General features: G+C 37.6%; 1 protein-coding gene and 1 long non-coding RNA gene across 2 annotated transcripts; one reads left to right on the top strand and one right to left on the bottom strand.

Moving 5' to 3' along the window:
* The first annotated feature begins 2199 nt into the window (after positions 1-2199).
* On the top strand, positions 2200-3324 carry LOC136246145 (uncharacterized). The gene is made up of 2 exons (XR_010696259.1): positions 2200-2438; positions 2495-3324. It is a non-coding gene; the product is annotated as an uncharacterized lncRNA (long non-coding RNA).
* Positions 3325-7588: 4264 nt separating this feature from the next.
* LOC136246081 (uncharacterized) lies at positions 7589-8357 on the bottom strand. The gene is made up of 3 exons (XM_066037525.1): positions 8328-8357; positions 8245-8273; positions 7589-8194 (listed from the first exon to the last, which is right to left on the bottom strand). The coding sequence occupies exon 3, from the start codon at positions 8177-8179 to the stop codon at positions 7634-7636; it is 546 nt and encodes a 181-aa protein (XP_065893597.1). The 5' UTR covers positions 8180-8194; positions 8245-8273; positions 8328-8357; the 3' UTR covers positions 7589-7633.
* Positions 8358-23707: the final 15350 nt, after the last annotated feature.

The raw sequence follows: 23707 nt of genomic DNA, 5'->3' as shown, positions 1-23707 counted from the left end.
TAGAGATCAGGTGGGTGATCCCTAAAATGCAGAGGGTAAAAAAATTGATGCATTATTTCCAGGAAATGCTGGAGCCTGAAACAATAAGAGGACAGACATCTCAGGTCAGTATGCTGACCAAAAAATGGACATGCATCTATCCAAGCAGTCATGGAGGATGTCAAAGACTGTAACAAACATAATCACAAAGATCTGAAGAATCATTTTTTTCAATTCCCTTAACTAAAAGGAGAATTACACAGCTAGTACAGGTTATGTTTTCATAAACAATCCACCCTATAAAGATTGTACTAACAGGATTCAACATGAACATATATGGTGTTGAATATCACTGTGGATAAAAGTGGAATGTGTAGTGTTGAATATACTTATATCCCATAGTAATAGTGAAAGCAATGAATCTAAACGCCCTGCCACTTCTTGGTAACCACAAACACCCCTTATTAGGGGGTGATATATTCCAGTTGAACAGGTTCGACTGGTAACAGTACACACCACACTATAGCTCAGCAATCCAAATAACATCACTGCATTTGGGTTACTTTTCTATCAACAGACATAACAGTAGTCTCATGTGGCCAGACCAGTGTATTTTCTGGCGTTTGAACAAAGTGAATTAGCAAGAAAATAAGCCACATGAATATGTTAGTAGTGTCACGTGATGCATGGTATATAAGGATGTGTGGTGTGTATTAAATTCATTCTAGGCCACGAGTGTGATCAGGTTGGCTCCCAACCCTCCCATCCCATTAGATTTTTTCTCCTTAATGATGTTGTAGATGAGTGACCTGCAGCAGCTTCAGGACTTGAATGACATTGTATGCATACATAGCAGAGTGAGTCATTTTTGGTTTTTTCCTGAGTGGAAAAAAAAAAAAAAGAATCCACCAGGTTTTCCCAAGAGCTATCCTGAGGCTGGATGGCTCTGAATTTTTTTTTCAGCTTATTTTATGTTTGGCTAGCCCTCACTCTGCTCTCCTTTTTGTTATCTTTGTAGTATGATAGGGAAGGAATTAATAGTTGTAACATGCTAATTGTGTTTGTCTTTTACAAGTGTTATTAGTTATAGCCCCCGCCTAACCACAACGAAGTAACGAGGCCTACTGAATGAAGCTTATTCACTAGCTTCTTACTTATAACCAAGGTTTGCACATTGTCCAACAACGCAATCATGTCACGTGATAAGGTGGTAGTTTCACACGTGACAGCTTAAGGCTATGGACACAAAGTAATATAATATGTAATATTATTACAGTTACTTTATTTTATGGGTAATATGTAACTGTAACTAAATAGTTCTGTTGCAAGTAATATGTAATATGTAACTAGTTACTTTTACAAAGTAACTTGCCCAACACTGCTGTTATCTATAGTTAAACTAACCATAGTGGAACTTCCGGTCCGAATCTACTGTGGTTCGAAAGTCCGGCCGCGTGCGTCTCCCATCTACCAAAGAACACTTCCTTATAAACTAACCAAGCGAGCAGCCGACCCAACTGTCACAAGGAAACTAGTCTCGTGCGACCGTACGCCCGACCGTATGGAACGCCGTTTGTAACAAAAATATACCTGACTCCAGCTACCTTATTATCGCCAATAATAAAACACCATCCTTATTATCGCCGATAATAACACTTATTATCGCCGATAATAAGACCTCACCTTATTATCGCCGATGATAAGACTACAGCTTTATTATCGCCGATGATAAGACTACAGCTTATTGTCGCCGATGATAAGGACTCTAACTTATTATCGCCGATAATAAGACAGCGCTTATTTTCCTAGGATATAATTAAGACAGCGCTTAAATTATGTCCTCGGGCGCGTATATAGTTCTATTAGCTTTTATTATTAATAATAATGTTAGCTAGGCAAGTCATGGCTGCTTCAGTGAATCATGGCATCATCAGTGACCAGCTGCAGTATGGAGTTGACCAAGGTCGTAGGCAGACACCAGCTGATCTAGTCAAAAATGTTTATTTCGAGGGGCAAATTTTTCGAGGTTGAGCATTGTTGCTAAAAACTTTTTTCACGGATTTGCAAACACTCCCAAAATGTATTAGCTATATGGAGGTCTAGAATAAACTTCTCGCTGATAACTATCCCCATGCAAAACCGCGAAAACTACTGATTTTCCCCTCAAAGTATTTGGTACAGTACCTAACACATGCATCATATGCAACTATCCAAAATTATCAATGTTTATTATTATTTTTATTTATTATTGTTAGCACTTTACAGTGACCAGCACTGAAGGTCTGACAGCAACATGTGCTGCAGCCTTAGGATTACCTAACCTAATTTCAGGGACTTAGACCTAATGACTTGACAACTGGTGTACTGACAGTCAAAGAGCATTCATGTCCCAAGCATAGTCATCATCAGCTAAAATGGCATTGAACTCTTCCCAGAAGACAGAAAAATTATTGAGAGAGGTATGTGATATGGTATTAATTTACAAAATGTTACTATATAGCTTTGTATGTTGTAGCGGAAGACAAACGTTTGGAGTTTGTGAACCAAATTTGTCCAGTGACACCTCCAATTCTGACTGCTCATGTGATACGATGAAAAGAAGTGTTTCGAGATACCATGGAACTTTTGAGCAAAGATAAAGTGTTTAAAGAGTTTCCTCTCAAAATTCAATTTGCAAATGAGCAGGCAATAGACTGTGGTGGAGTGTGTCATGATATGTTTTCTGCATTTGCTTATTTCCACTTTTTTTAAGGATCAAACCTGCTTATTCCATGTCTGCATGCAAATGGCTAGCATTGGCTGTGGAGTCCCTTCTAATGAGAAGCAGTTTTGGGATAGTTTCACTGTTGAGGAACTATATTCTCTGTATGATTCACTTAGTGCGACTCCAGAAAAGGTTTTGGCTATACTAGATGAACCCATTGAGGAGAATTCTACCCAAGCAACTGTTTTTGGCTATTTAGAGCTTTATGTTGGGAACATGAAGAATGAAGAGGCTAGGTGTTTCTTGAGGTATACCACAGGGAGTTTAGTGTTGATTGGTCAACATACAACTGTTGGCTTTAACAGCTTATCAGGATTCGCCTGGCGACCTACTGCCCATACATGTGGGTGTGAATTGGAACTGCCTTCAACCTATCTCAGCTATCTTGAGTTTGAGAAAGAGTTCAATGCCATCAGTTTTAGCTGATCGATAACTGTGCTTGGGACATGAATGCTTGTTGACTGTCAGTACACCAGTTGTAGCCAGGACGCTGTGTATATTACTTTAATGATTTTTGCATGTGTGTTATGTAGCTACCATTTATAACATGATCTGTTAATAAACATTGATGATTTCGATAATTGCGTATGATGCATGTGTTAGGTATTGTACCAAATACTTTGAGGGGAAAATCAGTAGTTTTCGCGGTTTTGCATGGGGGTAGTTATCAGCGAGAAGTTTATTCTAGACCTCCATATAGCTAATACATTTTGAGAGTGTTTGAAAATCCGTGAAAAAAGTTTTTAGCAACAATGCTCAACCTCGAAAAATTTGCCCCTCGAAATAATCATTTTTGACTAGATCAGCTGGTGTCTGCCTACGACCTTGTTCAACTCCATACTGCAGCTGGTCACTGATGATGCCATGATTCACTGAAGCAGCCATGACTTGGCTAGCTAACATTATTATTAATAATAAAAGCTAATAGAACTATATACACGCCTGAGGACATAATTTAAGCGCTGTCTTAATTATATCCTAGGAAAATAAGCGCTGTCTTATTATCGGCGATAATAAGTTAGAGTCCTTATCATCGGCGACAATAAGCTGTAGTCTTATCATCGGCGATAATAAAGCTGTAGTCTTATCATCGGCGATAATAAGGTGAGGTCTTATTATCGGCGATAATAAGGCGAGGTCTTATTATCGGCGATAATAAGGATGGTGTTTTATTATTGGCGATAATAAGGTAGCTGGAGTCAGGTATATTTTTGTTACAAACGGCGTTCCATACGACCGAGACCCCAATCGGGTAACGCTATATTCACCGGGTACACCCCACTTGGGATGTGGCGCCTCAAAATAATAACTTTACTTTATAAGCGCCTAGTCATTAGAGTGCACATTTGTTAATGTCTGTGGTTATGGTTTTACCTCAGCCACCTCGGCCTGTGTTGGACTTCGGTCAGTGATCCAGACTCGAGATGGAAGAGTATTTACCTTGTAAGTGGATACGCACAACACACAAGTATTAGGTGTAATGGGGGTACCCACACGATGTAATGGCCAGTTTGCCGTCTTCAGTTGAATGTACTGACAGCATGGCAGTATTAATTTTGTGTACAGTTAAGAGGGAAGGGGAAGTGCAATCACTGTATAGTAGGTAGATCGCAACTGCGTGAAAGTCACAGGTCAAGGCAATTTTTGCTACAGTATATAAATCAACAATCAAGGATGAAAATATGAAAGGGATCCCAATATGAAAACCACAATTGAAAGGTGCAAGTCACAATTCACATTAGGAAAGCTGCTAAGGTCAAGGGAGAATTTTGGCTAGTCAAGAGTTTGATGGTGGTGGCAGATATACCGACTACCTGATGAAATTCTAGGAAATGTCGGGTCATAGCTGTAGGCTAGAACGCAACCTTGCTTAGTGAGTATGATGGAGTCGAACTACTTGACATATTCACTATAGACTATAACTGATAATGAAAACGTGATTTTTTCACGCGTTCACAATGGTGAACAAATGTGTTGTGGCCTATGGCAGGAGCAGTAGATCTTATCTATCTAGAAAACAGTATAGCTGGCAAGATAAGCAGCTCACATATCACCATGATAAGTAAAAGGCTGATTAGTTTTCACTACCCCTAATTTTACATGGGATTTACTGACAGTCGTTCACCATCAACGTTTTTGCTATTTTGTTTGAAAACATGTCCTCTATTACAATGTGGTCTTTGTAAAGTGGTGGTCTTTGTATAGGGTAGTCTTAAAGTGGTGGAAGGTACTTTTTTACCTTAGATCACTCTATTGTAGTGATTAATTCCCAAACATAGCATATTATCAAGACCACTTAATTGTACTCTAGCTGGTGGTTCCCGATAGTGCTAGCTAGTGCTAATACTTTCCATATAACATGTATTATTATGGGGACCCATATTATATGTAGTGGTTTACTGAGGAGAGTAGTCTACCCCTGTAGAAAGACATATAACATAAAGTGATGGTGCAACACTTCTGAATTTGTTGTTATATAATTAATAATGTACACAATGTTGATTGTACGCATGCCTGTGATGTCACTAGATACCAAACTAACTAGTGATTCTCACCAAACTATAAATTCATGTCGTGGATTACTGCTTAGACATTTATTGCTGGGCCATTCACAAATACAGCTGTCTCGAGAGTAACATGTGTGGCAGAGTGTTCTTGGCTTGTGGGTTTGAGGTTTTGTATGTATTTTTTATGTATTTGTATAATGGGAACTCAAACTCCAGGAAGTTAGGAACACTTAAGTGTTCAGATGACTCTATAATAGTCCATAGTAGTAGTATGAAAAAGCATGTAGTACTTTATAGGGCATACTCAAGATAGGTGGTTTTAAATAACTGAGGCAACTGTACAAATAAGAATAAAATGCTGAAAGTAATGCCTTGTTATGTGTAGCATGGCTAAACGTGACCCTCTGAGTGAATCCCAGACTTTTCCATAATTGTATTTTTGAGATAAATGCTACATGCTACATAAATAATTTTGTGCACATTTTAATTATTTCAGTAAATAGTGAAGGAAAACTCGAATTGAAATATCTAATGTACCAATGAATTTTCCTCTCCATGGAGAGTAAGAATATCTTTGTTTTACTTCTGAAGCATGAAAGCAAATGTGAGTTTGTGTTTGTTTACGTTGCAGTAAAATTATAATTGTTTTTACCATTTCTAAGCTTGAACAGCCTTCTTGCTTGATAGCATGGGTTTATTTTGGGCACTTGATGAATGACCCAGTTCATGATGAATAGCCTTGCTGAAAACAAACACACTTATCTCTTACGATACATTCTCTTTGCATGTGTAGCTATATTTCTTGAGAAAATGTTGGACAGCTCACTCAGCACTGCAACATCTACATGTGTCACACGGTACCCAATACGTTATTACATAATGTTGTGTAACGTGTACACCTGTAGATGGAAGCTCCATCTACTATTGATGAATAACCTTCACTGGTGCATGGTAAAGAACACATTGTATGTTTATCAATATGCTCAACTATCGTACTGTACATATGGTAATTCGCATTCAAAAGTAATTTGTTGGTACATATACAACCCATGTCAGGGAACAGTACTCCATTCAGGAATAACAATAGCCAATTTAGACAGATTTTGCTGAACAGAAATTTACATACATAATCATCTTGCAATTTCATTCGAAATTCGTAGTGTGGTTGCATTTACTGTATATGCCTGCATCTTTTTTATAGGTGGTCTACAATGGTGGTGACTAATCATATGTGTGACTGTACAACCATACATATGATCTTCATTCTCATACACGGAATATAGTTATTACACCAGAATTACCTTTCAGTCTCTCTAATGGAGTAGTAAATACCCTTCTAGTTTTGTACACTGTACGTATGTGTGACAAGCTATATTGTATATTATTTTATTATTATTAATGTTTTACAGTGATCAGCACTGAAGGTCTGACAGCAACATGTGCTGCAGCCTTAGGATTACCTAACCTAATTTCATTTTGGACACACCTTTTAGCAATTGTACAGTCTGGTTATTACTTGTAAGTTTTCATGCATTTGGTAATCCTTTTTTTTTTTTTGAACATTTTTTTGAACAGCCAGCTGCAGGTGTGAAGTGTTATTATTATAACTGTTACTATTTGTATGTGCTTTGTACTATAGTTGCTTGCTGTTTGCTAAGAGTTAGTTGCTTTGTTTGAACTGGTATCAAATCCCAACATGGTCTTGATTATTATACAGTGAAACCTCACTTAATGGCCACCTCAGTAATAAGGCCACATTGTTATAGTGGCCAGGTCCAGAAAGTCCAGATGTATCTTCCACACTATTCCAGATCCATTGATTTAATTTTCGTTAATAGGTCCACCTTGTTAATAAGGCCAGTGGCCACATACTGCAGGACCAAACTGGTAAAACTAACACAATATTCTCTTAATAAAGGGGCCAGCTGAACAGACAGTCAAGGTGTCACAGCTCCTGAGTACCTGCCAAAAGCTATGTTAATAGTTTTAGCAGTGTGCTTCATGCTTTAGCAGCCATTGTGCCTCATAATCCTATCTGTGTGTTATGATGAAACCTGTAGTATACGATGACACCTGTAGAATACCTATTAGCTGTTACAGCAACTATAGCCAGGTTTTGATTTGTTGAAAACCTTGATAATAAGGCCACTTTGTTTATGGCTGGATTAATGAAGTTTTTAGTAATAGGGCCACTTATTGTGGGTCCAAAAGGTAGCCCTATTAACGAGGCTTCACAGGTCCAATTGACAGGATCTATGTATTGACAATCTGGTAAATATTTCTATATAGTTAAGGTTTAAACTTTTGTTAGAAGAAATACATTCAATATGAAGTACAGTATAAAGCACACAGTGAGTTTTGTTATGCATCAGTCAGTATAGATCTAATCAGTTAAGTCAATCAATTCACTGTGATCACCTGATAGCATTGGTGTGCGATGACACACTTTTCCACTGATGCATGATACAATGGCATCATAATGAGAGTTTTCATAGTATAATAATTCAAAGTGGTTGGGTTTTAGTAAACAAATGGATTTATCTAGCTCTGGCAACACTGGATATTGTAGGTCCCATTTCGATTCACTTAGTGAATGGATCACATTCCAACTGGGTACACAACCTGGCCTTGCCATAAAAAAATACACAGGAGCTCTAAATATTGTAACAGTTGCTACCACTTCAACCTGAGTAGCCCAAGTACCTGGGATGTCTAAAGTGGTACAGTGCTCCTTGATATTTTCTGTTGGATCAAGAAAGGTTGCAAAGATGTGTTTGTTTAGGTTTACCATCTTTGAAATAACACCACGTACTGTGTGGTGTTGTTCCTGAATTCCAAATAGTTGATAAGAAATGGTTCTATAGTAACAATTGCCACCAGGCTGCATGGCTACCACTCTCCTGTTAACTTTACTTAGGAATTTATCCATACGCTGTAGTTCTTGCTATTGGCAAAATATAACAATTACAGTATGTTGATGTATTCTAGACTAACCTTAGGTAGATTGTCCACTGACTTGTCACCTACAAGGATTATGAAATCATACAGTAATGAAAATAGTGACTTCTGTACTGTACCTTTACTTGTTGGAACACATGACCTTTCACATTGGCGTTCACATTGGCGGTGAATGCAACGTTTCTCTTTTATACCCGGTCCACCGTATTTCTTCATATCTTTACAATGACTGCAATCCTCACAATCCTTTCTTGCACATCCGACACAATCACATCTTGTCCTTTTGACACCTGCATGATAACCATGAACAGACACATACAATTATTGCAGGAAGTGTTTACATACCAGCTTTTCTATTTTCTGTTATTTGACTTGTGCCTTCATGTTTAGAGACAACTGGCAAATGCTTTGCAGCAGACCTAAAAACTTGCATGTGGATACCAGATTTCTAAAACAACACCAACAACAATTACTGTATAGTTCTAGGGTATATCATATACTTACATCCACAGCATACTTCACTCTGGTGCGTTGCCTTGCTGCTTTCATGTCATTGTGAGGAGAATCGAGGCAGGTTTTTTGGATATTTTATCATGGGCCGCGCCCACACCTTCACCGTCCCTACTATACAGTACTATTGTATTGTATGATATACGTACATAACTACATGTAAGTATTATGGTACTTACATATTAGATGATTAACTCAAGAGCATGATGCTTAATACTTTGGCAAGGGATTTTATAACTAGATGCTAAATATTGTTTTGCAGCAATTTTGCATGCTTTACCATAGCATCAAGAGTCAATACAAATAGAGAGGAGAGTGTCCAATGCAGTACAAAGCTGAATCAAGGGAATTGCTGTAAGCAAAATGTAGACACTAACAGAACATGGAAATGTTATGATCACACACTAACAGATCAACGAGATCATAAAAAAAATGTGATTCAAACAATCTTCACCTAGAGAGTATTGAGAGAATCACTGAAATATTTTTATAGAGGCTCTGTACTCTGTTCCACCCTCTCCTCAGTATATTATTAGTACCTATGTCTGCACTTTAAACACACATAATTCTTACCTGAGGGCATGATCCAAAAATTTCTTGTAAAGATGTGTAATGAAATGCCATTACTGCTCCTCCCATTAGTAGAATAGAGCTTAGATAATTGTGTTTTAAGCAATTATTAAGCTTCAGTAAAAGCTGTTTGAATGGTGTAACTGACAGCATGGCTCCTTTATGCTGCAAGTGATATCATCTAATGACACCTCTTTTTGTGACATAATGGAAGCACGGGTACCTCTAGATAGCCACACGTAATGATGAGATACTATAATGAGTCCATTGACATCAATAAACATTTTGTCAGAAAAGACCCATATTTTTCCACATGGCTGCATACCAAGCTTCAATGTCCCTTTCTTAGCCTCTACACCATTGTTGTGATGAAATATTTTACATTTCCACTGGATGAATTGGGCAAGATCAAACTCTGTGAAGGAACAGATAAGGCCACCACTACCAAAGGTAGTATTCAGCTGTGTTATAAATTCTATTCTCTTGTGTACAGCTGCAGTTGTAAAGTAGCACCTCCTGTATATAAACGGAATGTAATAAATCCATGTATTCCTATAAGCCAAAAATAATGCAGACTTATAATGTATGCAGTAACCACATCCAATCATACAATGATAATACAAATTGCAACCCTTGTTAATTTTTTGTGATTGAACATTACACGACCTATGCACAAAACTATAAAGGGTTGCAGTAACTGAACAGTCTTGCTAGATGCAAGGTGAAATAATATCTCATACACCTTCAGTAGTCTTCTGTCCATAGTGTTGTAGAGAGCCTTTAGATAAGTCTGAAACAGTCACATTATAGTTATGCTTAGTCTCGCAAGGCCAGATTCAGTGCAGGAGCTTATCAATTAGAAATTATAAGTACTTGTGCCTTTTTAGCATGGGCATAATCCATAAGCCCCTCTGCTAGAAATAGAGGTCTGGCCACATCAAGTGAGACTATTATATGTGGTCAAAAACCAACAGCTAACATATAGTGTTAATAATAATAATTATAGCAGTGTGCAAAAAATAAATTAATAAATCCAGGTATAGCTGCATGTCACCTGGTTTTCAGCTTTAAAATTACCAAGTTACATAGCTAGCTTGAACTAAGCAACTGGTTACAAATGAGCCCAAAAAAGTATATACATTCTTTGTTCTATTCTGTGAATTCTATCCCACTAGGGACCTGTGAGAAGGCTTAGAGTCAGAAACATGCAACTAATTTGATAGCTAACGTTAAGAGGTGTGTGGTCATAACGAGAAGTGCCTTGATGTACCTACCTGGTTTCTCCAGAGATCTCATGAGTTACATCGCAGTAGTACCCGGTGAGATGACCTGCCTCCACATAGCTAATGAGTTCCATCCCGAAATCACTTTTAGGTTAGAACTTACCCTTCTTTTCAAAGCCAAACGAAGCTGGCCGATCGCAATACTGGTAAGGGTTAGCAATACACTCTTGGCCTTCTTCAATCAATCCTGGGGTTGAACTGAAGCTTGACTCACAACTTCCCTCGCTCTGGGAAACCATGGTGAAGTGCAGCCTTGGTTGCTACGTAGCTATTCGGTACGGTGATCCTTGTCTGTGGCCGGCGGCTCAGTCCGGGCTGATTTTCAGGCAATCGAGTAGTCAGTAGATATAGTAGTAGTTGTTTCCTTAGCTGTCGCCTGTCTGGTTTGGTATAGCTCAGTAACTCAGCTGGTTTACCAATACAGAGCTGGGTCTAAAGAAAAACAGGCATGGCATTATATACATAGCTATTGATCAGGAGAGAGTTCCGACTTTTAGATATCGCTATACTAGTCACTGCCGAGTCTATAATTATCAGTACATCACGGCTGGCTCACCGAGGAACTCAAGATGATAGCGAATAGGAGAGTGTCCAGATCCGCGACCTTGCGTCGTCACTCGGCAGGCTGAACTTAAATGTTGCACTTCTATAGCTGGATTTGCATGGCTTCTGTACGGTTTGAGATCGAAGACTTACACACACTGACTAAACATATTAAATTTTGCTGATTGTGGTTTGATATGGCTGCACAATATAGCTAATAGTGTTAGTCCACAAAGTATCTCTCATCACCATTAAGCAGTTTTGATTTCCTCTGATTCCATCATATTACTAGAGCTCTCAGTTGTTACAAATAGCTACTAAGCATCATTTTACTGCTGCCAGCCACAGGAAACAAGATTGCTATGGTCCTCTGTTGTAAGACCTTCAACGTACTATGCTATCTGTTGAGCTTGTGACTAGTGAAGTTAAATGTTTAGGCCATTAAATGCCAGCTACAGTATCTAAATTAAGTGAAATTTGCCATCTACCAAAAAGGTCTGTCCGCTCGATCTGAGCAAGCACCTATAAAGTTGCAACCTCTTGTTCATACTTTTTGAATTCTAGACTGTCGACATCATGGGACATCAATGAACCGAACTGCTGGACTTATCTTTGTGTTTTGTTGTGTATTTGTGAGTGTGTGTGTGTTTTTTTTGTATGTAATGCCTTGCTAAGGCTCCAGTTAATACATAGTATAACTCATGTATACCCCTGAGTGTAGCCCCTGAAACTCCTGTAATTTATGTATACATGTTGTCCAAATAATATTATGAGTTATCATCACAACACTGCTGATTTGTTATAGTGTTATGAGAAAGGTCATCTGGTTATCATCAGCTTAAATATCTGTCTCTGACTATCCATTAACAGGAGTGATTCAGCATTCTTAGATGCTGATTAAATGGTATAAGCTATAAACAGTTATTAACATGTGGCATGACATGGACAATGCATGGGATAATGTGGCCAATCTTCATTATTCCACTGCCTGCAGCCAGTCAGTAGTTGATTAACTAGGTCTAATAAATATGGATCCAGGGAATAGTCAAGGTACAATTGATTTCAGCAATGATACAGTGGATTCAGTTTCTTTGAGCAGCTGTACCTTTGTAGCAGGGAAGAAATTTAACTTGTATTACGTATAACCAATCAAAATTTCATGACAATTAATATTTGGTGTCCAGGCCCATCTTAGCTATAGCTCAAATTGAGTGACATAGCCACACCAGGGTGACAACTGAAAGTCCCAGTCAGCCCAGGTACTCATGAAGGGCTGGATACACCACTGCTCTCAGTAAGCTAGGGGTGGCTGTAGAGGCAGCTCCTAAAATGGAAGAAATTATAGTGACAGAAACTGATGGTGCACACATTACATTAAGCAGCAGTATGCATCGTATGTTCAGACAACATTATTTAATTGCAACACCAATCAAAAGTTCTTTAGATGTAAAGTTATAATAGTAAACCTTATATTGCACAGTATACCTTAATTACAATAATTTTGAGGTTCAATAGACCACTTTACAGTAGCCTCAGAATTGCAATTAGATAATAAATAGCTAGAAGTTTATTTTATAGTATCTAGTAATGCTGATGTAATAGTACTACTACAAAATAGTATACAAATATCAAGTCCACAGTCCTATCCATAGTCAAAATATGCTTTGCTTAATTGTTAGTTGGATAGTAGAAATTGGTTAAATAAAAATTTCATAGAGGGTTTGAAGTCACTCTGATGACATTTCCTAACAAATACAGCCACTTTGTTAGGAAGGAAATGTGAGGCTGATTTTGGTGTAATAATATTGTTGGGCAAGAAAACCCAATGTTCATCATTCATCATCCCTATTATAAAGTATTACCATATTGTATGATATGAAACCTGAACAAACTATAATTATGTAGTAACAGAATAGGACTAAAGTTTGTATGTTCACTTTGCTTTATAGGACTGAATGCAGATACATTAGGCAACTATCTCTCTAACTGATAGGCTTATTCTTTGTTTCAACATGTATCACATTATAGAAGCCATTTAAACTATTAATACAATTTTCACTCTATTTGTGTCAATTTACTTTGTAGTTAAACCCTAAGTTTGTGAGCACAAGACACTTTGAAAAACACATGAGTTAGATTTGAACCAATGTAGCTACCAGTTTTCTGCTTGTTACTGTTCCTTAAATTCTTCGTGTCTTCAATTTTTTTCATCATAAATAATCTCACATTTTCTTCCCAACAGCTTGGCAGTATTGGTTATTCATTGACAAGCCCATTCAGAATGACTCCAAACCCTTTCTATAAAATTTCAAACATTTCCTATTTAACTAACTACTTACTATACCCTACTGTATGATTCATATGAAGACAATAATTCTACTACTACCACATTTTGTTGTGATTTCTACAAATATATATTCATATATATATCAGGGGTGGATCCCCGCTCCCTTCACTTTTAGGCTTTACTTGATCAATATGCTGAGTATTATAATGAAATTTTGTCTTAGCATAATTATATGACGACTAATAATACAAATACTCATAAACCACCTTATAAACATCTTTCCAAGGTATTATATATCAGTGGATTTATGCTAAAGGTTATGCAACAAGGACCCGGATCAGCATTGGAGGTGTGCAAGATCGAGATACTCTAATAGAGCAGTCAACTAACTACTCTAATAGAACATACACTGGAATATAGTTGGTTCTGTTATGGAATTTTTCCAAATCTGCCTGCACCTATACATACAATGAAGTACATTGGTCTGTTTAAAGGGCTTCATTCATCTACTTGTGTAGTTAATATGTATGGCAATACTTAATTCAAGTAGACAATTTCCATTGAAAATGCTCTCAGATTCAATCTTGAAAATTTTCCACTTTCAACATTATTATTCTACCATGCACCTATTCAGTGTTGTGTAATTGTGATAGGGTGCATCATGTACTTGGTTGTCTGTACCTACCCAAACTTCTCCGTTAACAAAATGCTTCAGATAGCTATACCTATAATCTAAAGGCAGTATATAAAATATCTAAAGGCAGAAATATTATGAATTTTATGTGGAAATGTCTCCAAATTGCAGTATTTTAGCATCTATTTTTCAAAAATTTCCTGGGGGGGCATGCCTCCAGACCCCCCTAGGGGAAGTGTGCTTTGCACACCTCTACCCAAGAGGTTAATACCTTGAGTTAGCCCCCCCCCCCACTTTTATAAATCCTAGATCCTCCCCTGTATATATATATATATATATATATATATATTCTAATACTGTAAGACCTAAATGTTATGACTATGATACATACTTTTTACAAAAGGACCTACAAGAAGAACTGTCTAATGCACATCTCTCTATTAGCAGACAAACAAGGAACTTCTCTGGAAATACAAAGTGTTAATTTAGAGCACAATCATGACGTCTCAAAGGTCAGTTGATGTTATCAAAAGGACAATTTATTATGTTGATAGTATGCAGCTAAGACATCATCATACAGAAAGCATGTACATGTGTAGTGCTGACAGTAGTGATCATGCATGAGGTTAAAATTTTCAAAAATTTTTAAGTTTCGATCCAAAAGTATCACTCTAGTTTTTTTAACCTTGTGGTGGCTTGTAGATCATCTTATTTTGTGAAAGTTCACATGTTTATATTTACTTACAACCTGTTGATATTTTTAACCAGCTACATGCTCACAGCTAGCCAAAAGTTTTACTGAAATTGTCTTGTGTGTTGTATATTATATTATTAAGTTTGTACAATGTTTATACCTTTGTCATGTCCACACTTGCACTTGTGCAGATAAGAATCTTTATAATTAAAGTTGCCAGTGTGAACACTGTACCAACTTTCGATGACAAAGGCCAATTTGGCTAGTTAGCTAGCCATTTCTTTATACACCAGCTATCACGATGATTTTAATCGGCCATGGGTATTATAAAGTGTGAACCAACTACACTGTGATGCTTTACACAAAACAATCATAGCTATCTCAGTGCCTGAGTGCAATTATTTTACTTTCGTTACAATCAGTTCACAATTGCTGGTGCTTATCGACACATTAATAAATAATACCACAACACGCTAAATACATTACTGTATAGCCAAAACGCTTTATTTCTATTATTGATTACTAGGCAGGCAGCACAGCTGGATTGCCTAGGATGTAAAATCAGCAGTATTAGAATATGTATGCTACAATTTATAGTTGTAAATAATAAGTACCAATGTGTTGCATAATAAATAAGTTGCAGTGCATAAACAAGGCTTATAGTAAACCTGACTATCAATAATTTCTTTCAAAGCTGGATCATTTGAGCTATAGCACTCCATAGTCAACAATTGAAATAGGCTGCTTGGGCCATTTTCTTACTCACTTCAACAGAGCTCTGCAAGCTACAACTAGTCTGTAGCAACTCTATTTCCACCTTGAGCAAAGCTGCTCAGAAAGCTATCAGTTCTTCACAACATATTATTTTGTGCGATTGCCCTGAATGGAACACTTGATTATAACCTGGTTATGTCATGTCCTTGTAATGTTTATGTGCTGGTTTTTTGTAGTTTCCTTACCATGCCTGTGTACGTATAGTTATATGAGTCCGAAGTGTTTGTATTTGTGTGATTTTAAACATCCCAATGATGCATGGTCTCTCTGTAGTAAAAGTAGTAGCTTTGCATAAAGTGATGTCCACAAAAGATGTTAAAAATAAGGTTATTATGTTTTCTACATGTATATGTACTGTATACTGCTAATTAAAGTTGCTCTAAAATATATATAGGAATTTTATAAACTACCCAAATCAAAGGAGATTGCCAATCGATAGAAGACAGGAAGCAGCTCACCTGCTAAATTTAAGTGCCAACAAGGAAGAAAGTGCAGCAAAACATGATAGCTAAAACAGGAAAGGTCATTCTACTTAAAGATTTGTCAAATATTTACTCCAAAGCCTCTAATGATTCTCATTACAATGATCTAGATTATGTTGTCAAGGATGTACTGGAAAAGTTTGGTATGCATATAAATTTAATGTGACCAGGCCAGCAAAAATCACTAGCATGCTAAAATAGGGTAGATCAATCTCTGTACTAAAATGGAACATTTCCATTATATGGCTAGTATTATAAAGTAGGGTATAGCAAAATGACATAAATTTATGAGTTAAAGTGTTTTTGAAAAATAACTATGCCCATATGCCCTATTGTCATAGACCTGGTCACAAATGCATGTACCTGTAGGTGTACAATCTCACAAATATTGTATACGCATCATATACGTATCACACAGTGCAGTAGTATACTATAATCTAATCAAAAACAGCCAAGCTGTAAAAAAAGGTGCGGCCCCCAAAAAGGCCATGGTGAAAAAAGATGTGAAATCCAAGGTGGCGGCCAAGAAATGGCTGTGATGGTAGGTTAATGGTTACATTTTAATAACGACAATTCAGGTGAATTTGTTGCCAAGACCAAGCGGCACAAAATTCACCTGAATTGTAGTTATTAAAATGTAGCCATTAACCTACCATCACAGCCATTTCTTGGCCGCCACCTTTTTTTACAGCTTGGCTGTTTTTGATTAGATATCACTTCTTTTTGTATTTGTATACTGCAAAGCCGGCCTATGGCTGGCTTTGGGGCTTTTTTAACCCATGTGTTTTTTTCTTTACCACAGGAAGAAGAAAAGAACTTAAAGAAGATTTTTAATGCTTCAATTGTTTTTATTAGTAATTATACAAATTATATACATATATTTATTACATGCCCATTATTCCCCACAGGATATTTTTTTGCAGTTGATCTCTCTACTGGGTGACTTGAAATGTAGCTGAACTATATACAGGATGGTTTCTTTGTAGCTGAACTCTCTACAAGGTGACCTCTTCTAGCTGGTCTCTCTACAGGGTGATTTGTTTCTAGCTGAACTCTCTACAGGCGATTTGTTTGCAGCTAAACTCTCTACATGGTGGTTTGTTTGTAGCTGAACTCTCTACATGATGGTTTCTTTGTAGCTGAACTCTCTATAAGGTGACTTCGTCTAGCTGAACTCTCTACAGAGTGATTTTTTTTGTAGCTGAACTCTCTACAGGGTGATTTGTTTGCAGCTGAACTCTCTACATGATGGTTCCTTTGTAGCTGAACTCTCTACAAGGTGACTTCGTCCAGCTGATCTCTCTATGGGGTGATTTGTTTCTAGCTGAACTCTCTACAGGTTGGTTTGTTTGTAGCTGAACTCTCTACAGGGTGATTTGCTTGTAGCTGAACTCCTTACATTGTGTCTAGTTTGTAGCTGATCTCTCTGCAGGTTGATTTGTTTGTAGCCGATCTCTCTACAAGGTAATTTGTTAGTAGCTGAAATGTCTATAAGGTGATTTGTTTGTAGCTGATCTCTCTGCAGGTTGATTTGTTTTAGCTGAACTCTCTACAGGGTGATTTATTTGTAGCTGAACTCCTTACATTGTGTGTAGTTTGTAGCTGATCTCTCTACAGGGTGATTTGTTTGTAGCTGATCTCTCTACAAGTTGATTTGTGTGTAGCTGATCTCTCTGCAGGTTGATTTGTTTGCAGCCGATCTCTCTACAGGGTAATTTGTTTGTAGCTGAACTCTCTATAAGGTGATTTGTTTGTAGCTGATCTCTCTGCAGGTTGATTTGTTTTAGCTGAACTCTCTACAGGGTGATTGCTTGTAGCTGAACTCCTTACATTGTGTCTAGTTTCTAGCTGATGTCTCTACAGGGTGATTTTTTGTAGCTGAACTCTCTACAGGATGATTTGTTTCTAGCTTATCTCTCTACAGGTAGATTTGTGTTGATTTGTTCATTGCTGATCACTCTAAAGGGTAATTTGTTTGTAGCTGAACTCTCTCCACAGTGACTTGTGTGTAGCTGAATTCTGTGTAGCTGAATTCTCTAGAGAGTGACTTAATTGTAGCTGAATTCTCTACACAGTACATGACTTGTTTATAGGTGAACTTTCTTCAGTGTGACTTGTAATGTTCTGAATCTCTATAGTGATATATTTGCTTAACTCTGTCTTCTTGCTGAACTGTCTATAAGATTAACTGTTTGCAGCTGAACTCCCTACAGAATAACTTGTGATGTAATAAAATTCTATAATGGAGTAAATAAATTAGCCGAATGCTCTATTAGGGTGACTGTTCTATTAGAGTATCTCGATCTCGCATTTGCTACACGGAGTTGGCTTTCGAATCATAACTCAGTGGTTTGTAATCCGATTCTTCTGTACTACTGCAAGTACTTTTTCCAGCTATACACCGATTTTCAGCTCATTGCTCTAAGCGGTTTGCCTAGTAGGCATGAAAACTAGTACTTTTTTATTCCTAAAAATCGATCGCGTAATTGTGACACAGGTTGGGTTTTGTGTCATATCTCCGTGGTCTTTATCTCGATTCCTTTCAAACCACCAAAAGGCACTCCTACGATGGTTACTCCATCTACATAGCAATTTTCAACTCATTCCATGAAGCGGTTTACCCTGTAGGCGTGACAACAAATCGATCTTGTTTTACGCGAATAATTGGTCATAACTCCTGAACCATTCATCGGATTTGTACCAAAGTTGATGCTAGGATTTGCCGTTGGACTCCCTTTCTGTGTGCCAAATTTCAAGGCGATCGGAGTACGCGTTTGCTTGTTATAGCAATTTTTGCAAGTGTGCGAAAAGACGAAGAAGAAAAAAAAACGAAGAAAAAAAATGAAACTTGGGCCACTCGTATCTCGGAAATCGCTTGAGTGATTTCCTTCAAATTTGGACTGTAGACTCCCCTAGCTGGCGGGCAACTCTGCAGCAAATTTGGTTCCAATCGGATGAGGTATCACCGAGATACAAATGTGTGAAAATGACGTTTTTTTCTTCCTGTCAATATACTCACGGTGTGGCGCGCCAGCTTCTTGGGCCGCACGACACACGATAGGGGATATCGTGTGTTAGGGATCACTGCATTTTGCACCTTTTCACAAAAAAAAACAGTCTTCCAATTCCTTCATGATGTCTTGGTAATATTGGTCAGGTAAAATCAATCCCAAAAATATCTTCAGAACTGGTTGCCATGGAATTTTATTTAACAGTGGAAGTTTCTGCTAACTGACTGACTGAATTACTGCTTGATCCCTTCAGACAAGCATAAATCAATAATGGCTAACACTGCAGGCTTAATCTTTTTACTACTGGACATTGCTTTATCTAGACGGGTGCCTTTTGGCATGCCACAGTAGAGTTGGACAAAAATAAAATTGTTACGTGTAATGCTATTATTGCAATAATTATTGCATGGGAAAATAGAAACACAACCATGTAGTTTGAAAAGACTGTATTGTCAATATGACTACTTGTTTTTTACTGAGAACAAGTTTGCAAATAGTATGGTACACTAGTACCTTACATTTTACTAGAGGATTCTTTGCCTTCCCTCCTCTTTTCATCTAATCTCGTCTCCCCTTACCATTGACCATCCTAAATATGGTTCTTAATGATATGATATTATTTTGACAATTTCAGTGATAGATAAACAATAGCACATGTTTCATTTCCTCTTTAAATAGATGGGCTCAGTGATGTTGCAATTGATTCTTTCATGTTGTTCAATAGTAAAACACTCAACTGTAGAATGCATAATATAAATAGTTTTATATGAATATCTATTGATATAATATGCAAGTAAAACTCAAAAAATGTACTTCACAGGGTCTAATGAAGATATTTTCAGTGATGAACTAAAGAATTTCAAAGGATTGTTTTTTCAAGATGTACAGATGATGCAGTCTTTCAAATCATACCCTGAGATAGTCTTTATAGATGCTACCTATAAACTGCTGCAAATAGGAGTGCCAACTTACTTGATGTTGGCGGAAGATTCTAATGGTCAAAGTGAAGTGGTTTTTGGATGCATATTAATGTGGGAAGATAAAGAAAGTATAAACTGGATGATTGAAACATTTTAAAAAAGAAATCCAGACTGGCACAGAACAAGAGTGGTCATGGCGGATAAAGATATTAACGAGCGCAATATTATTAAGGAAGCTCTACCCAATGCACAAATTTTAATTAGTCTCTTTCATGTTCTGCGGACATTTCGCAGAGAGATTACTTGTGAGAAACGTAGAATTATATCTGAACAAAGAAATACAACCCTGGAATTCTTACAAAAGTTGGCTTATGCATCTTCAGAAGAAGACTACAATACTTTTTATTCAGAGCTAAAAGATAATACAACCAAGGAAGTTTTTGACTATTTTGAATCTAACTGGCATTGCATAAGAAATGAATGGGTATTACATTACAAAGCTGCTGCAGGAAGCTTCTTGAATACCACCAACAATCGCTTAGAAAGTCTGAATGCAAAATTGAAGCAAGTGATTAAGCACCATAGTTCTCTCAAAGACTTTTTTGATAACTTTTTTCTCACTCTCTCTTCATTACGACTAGAACGTGATCACAAAGCAGCAATCAACTTTCAAAAAGTGAAAGTTTCTTTGTTTAGCAAGAATTCACCAGAAACACAGTACTCTGAACTATTGACTTCATATGCCTCTGCCTATGTGACCAAGCAACTTAGCCTAATACAAAAAGTAAAAAACTTTAACAAAATGTCAGGGAATCTACACAGTGGAAACAACTGAAGATATAAAGAATGTCAGCACAGAAGATTGTGACTGTTTGTTCAGAAAATCAATGATGTTACCTTGTCGTCACATATTTGCACTTCGTAAAAATCTTGAAATGCCCCTTTATGATGAAGCCTTGTGTAGGGATGCGTCGATTTCGCCAGCAAAATTATTGGAATAATAGGAATACAAGAGCAACAAGCAAAATGCTGGCAAAATAGGAGCAAAATCGAGCAAAATAGGAGCAAAATCGAGCAAAATAGGCGCAAAATAAGCAAAATTTGTTAATCTCAGATCTGTTTCAGACAGTGTGAATGTAACTGCATAACTAACACAAGTAACAACTTACCATAGCTACATTTAACACTCGTACGTTAAATGAGTATGGCTCTAGCTGAACTTTGACCCGAAGGCGAACCCACAATACATGTTAGCGAATAATCACGTGTGAAATAGTGTCTACAATGGATGTGATAGAACGCATTGACTACAGTTCAAGTGCTGAAAGCGATGTTAGTGAAGTAGATGACAGTCTTAGCATTGTTAGTAATGATGATGACCGTGAATCGTCTCGCGAGTCAGATGTTACAACAACTTCGACTAGTACAACTTCGAGGACTCGTTCTACCGGAAGTGCCAGCAACTCAACGACGCCAACGTCTAGTGGAGTGTCCTTGCTTAGTGTGCTAAAGGCACCAAGTGCATCTGACTTCTCTCGTAAGAGAAAAATTGCCAAAAATCCACCAGCTGGCAGGAAGAGAGCATTACATTCGAATTCGCAGAGCAACCCAAAAACGATCAAGCCCCAGCAAAGAGTAACCGAATATTCCAAGGAACCCTTTACTGTAGCTACTGGAAAGCTTTTTTGCCAAGGATGCCGGGAAGAGTTACCCCTCAAAAAGAGCAGTATTGAGTATCACTTAAAGTCTACTAAACATGCTAATGGAAAGAAAAAGCTGCAACAAAGGAATGTTAAAGACTCAGACATTGCACAATCTCTGCAAAGGTATAATGCAGAAGCTCATGGGCGAGGTGAGACTCTTCCGGAACAACAGCAGGTTTTCCGAGTCAAAGTGGTCAAAACATTTCTTCAAGCGGGTGTACCACTAAGTAAGGTTGACCAGTTTCGTAGTCTTTTTGAGGAGACAGGCTATCGCCTTACAGATCGCAGATTTATGTTTGACCTTATTCCTTTTATTTTAGAAGAAGAAAAGGCACGTATTAAGCAATCACTCCAGGGTCAGTTCTTGAGTGTCATTTTTGATGGTACCTCTCATAGTGGAGAGGCATTAGCAGTCTTAGTGCGCTTTGTAAATGATTGTTTTGAAATTCAACAGCAGCTTCTAGCCATCCAACTGCTTTCAAAATCTCTCACTGGGGAAGAAATTGCACATGAATTGGTACAAGTGCTTTCAGTGTTCTACAGCATTTCTTCCAGCCATCTTATTGCTGCTATGCGAGATAGAGCATCTGTTAACAGTGTAGCAATGAGGACATTGAAGATTGTTTACCCTAATGTAATAGATATTGGATGCTTCAGCCATGCTTTTGATCGTGTTGGAGAGCACTTCAAAGTACCAACCCTGACTGAGTTTATTGGTAATTGGCTAGCACTTTTTTCACATAGCATTAAAGCCAAATTTCTATGGAAACAACAAACAGGAAAGGCAATGGCATCGTATAGTGCTACCAGGTGGTGGAGCAAATGGGAAATTTTTAAGCAAATAATGCTCCAGTTTGGTGATATCGAACCATTCCTAAGTGAAAATACAGACTTAGGCCCTGCATCTCGTCCAAAGTTACTAGCTATTTTAACTGACCGTGAAAAGCTTGAACACTTAAAGCTTGAGCTTGCTGCTGTTATTGATTGGGGGGAGGTGTTTGTTAAGGCTACATATAACCTTGAAGGAGATGGGCCACTGAGTTTCACAGCTTATGAAATAGTACAGACTGTTGTTGCAGCAGTCAGGGCAGCTCATACTCCAAACACTGAAGCTGTTATTCGCAGTATCACTACTCAATCAACTGCACAGCAGAGGCATCGCAGCTATGCTCGAAGCTGTATGCAACCAGCTCTAGATTACTTTCAAGAACTGCTAGATTCTTCCTTAAAGGAGCAAATTTTAGTTTTTAAGGCTGTGAGAGTTTTCAATCCGCACAAGATAGTAATGCTTAAGCCAGATGTTTCTCATGTAAATGCATTGCAGGTTGTTCCCTTCTTTAAGGATGACGAGCTTGAAAATTTGAAGGCTGAACTTCCTTCTTATGTAGCTAAGGCGGATGGTATTAGTGATGAACTTGCTGCTCTGGAATGGTGGAAGCTCAATGCAACTGATTTGCCTTTATGGTCAAATGCTGTAAAGAAGGTCTTGACCATACAGCCCTCCTCGGCTGCTGCAGAAAGGGTGTTCTCACTATTGAATTCAGGATTTGGTGACCTACAAGGAAATTCACTAAAGGATTATATGGAGGCATCAATCATGCTAAGATACAATCACTAATATCTAAACACCATAGTGTATGTAAACAGTGCTTATTGATTATTACATGTAATTATTATTATTACATTGTACACCAACTATGGAGCAAAATAGATTGTTGACAAGCAAAATATTGAGCAAAATAGGTAGGTAAAAAAAGAATTGCTGGAAAGAAAAATAGGTGAGAAAAAAAGCAAAATAGACTCATCCCTAGCCTTGTGTGACAATCGATGGACATCTGAATACTATAAAGAAACTCAAAGAATTTTCTTGAATTTAACATCACAAAGTAGCTGTTCTGTATGCATCAATGTTTCAGCCAAGCCAAAATTAAGGCAAGTTTAATGCATTACTTTTATAATGTATGTGTGTGTGCGTGTGTGTGCACGCCATATGTGTGTGTGTGTGTGCCATGTGTGTGTGTGTGTGTGTGTGTGTGTGTGTGTGTGTGTGTATGTGTGTGTGTGTGTGTGTGTGTGTGTGTGTGTGTG

This window comes from Dysidea avara, chromosome 15, assembly GCF_963678975.1.
Source record: "Dysidea avara chromosome 15, odDysAvar1.4, whole genome shotgun sequence".
Taxonomy (NCBI): Eukaryota; Metazoa; Porifera; class Demospongiae; order Dictyoceratida; family Dysideidae; genus Dysidea; species Dysidea avara.
The sequence above is the reverse complement of the archived record's forward strand: the minus strand, read 5'-3'. Positions and strand labels throughout refer to the sequence as shown.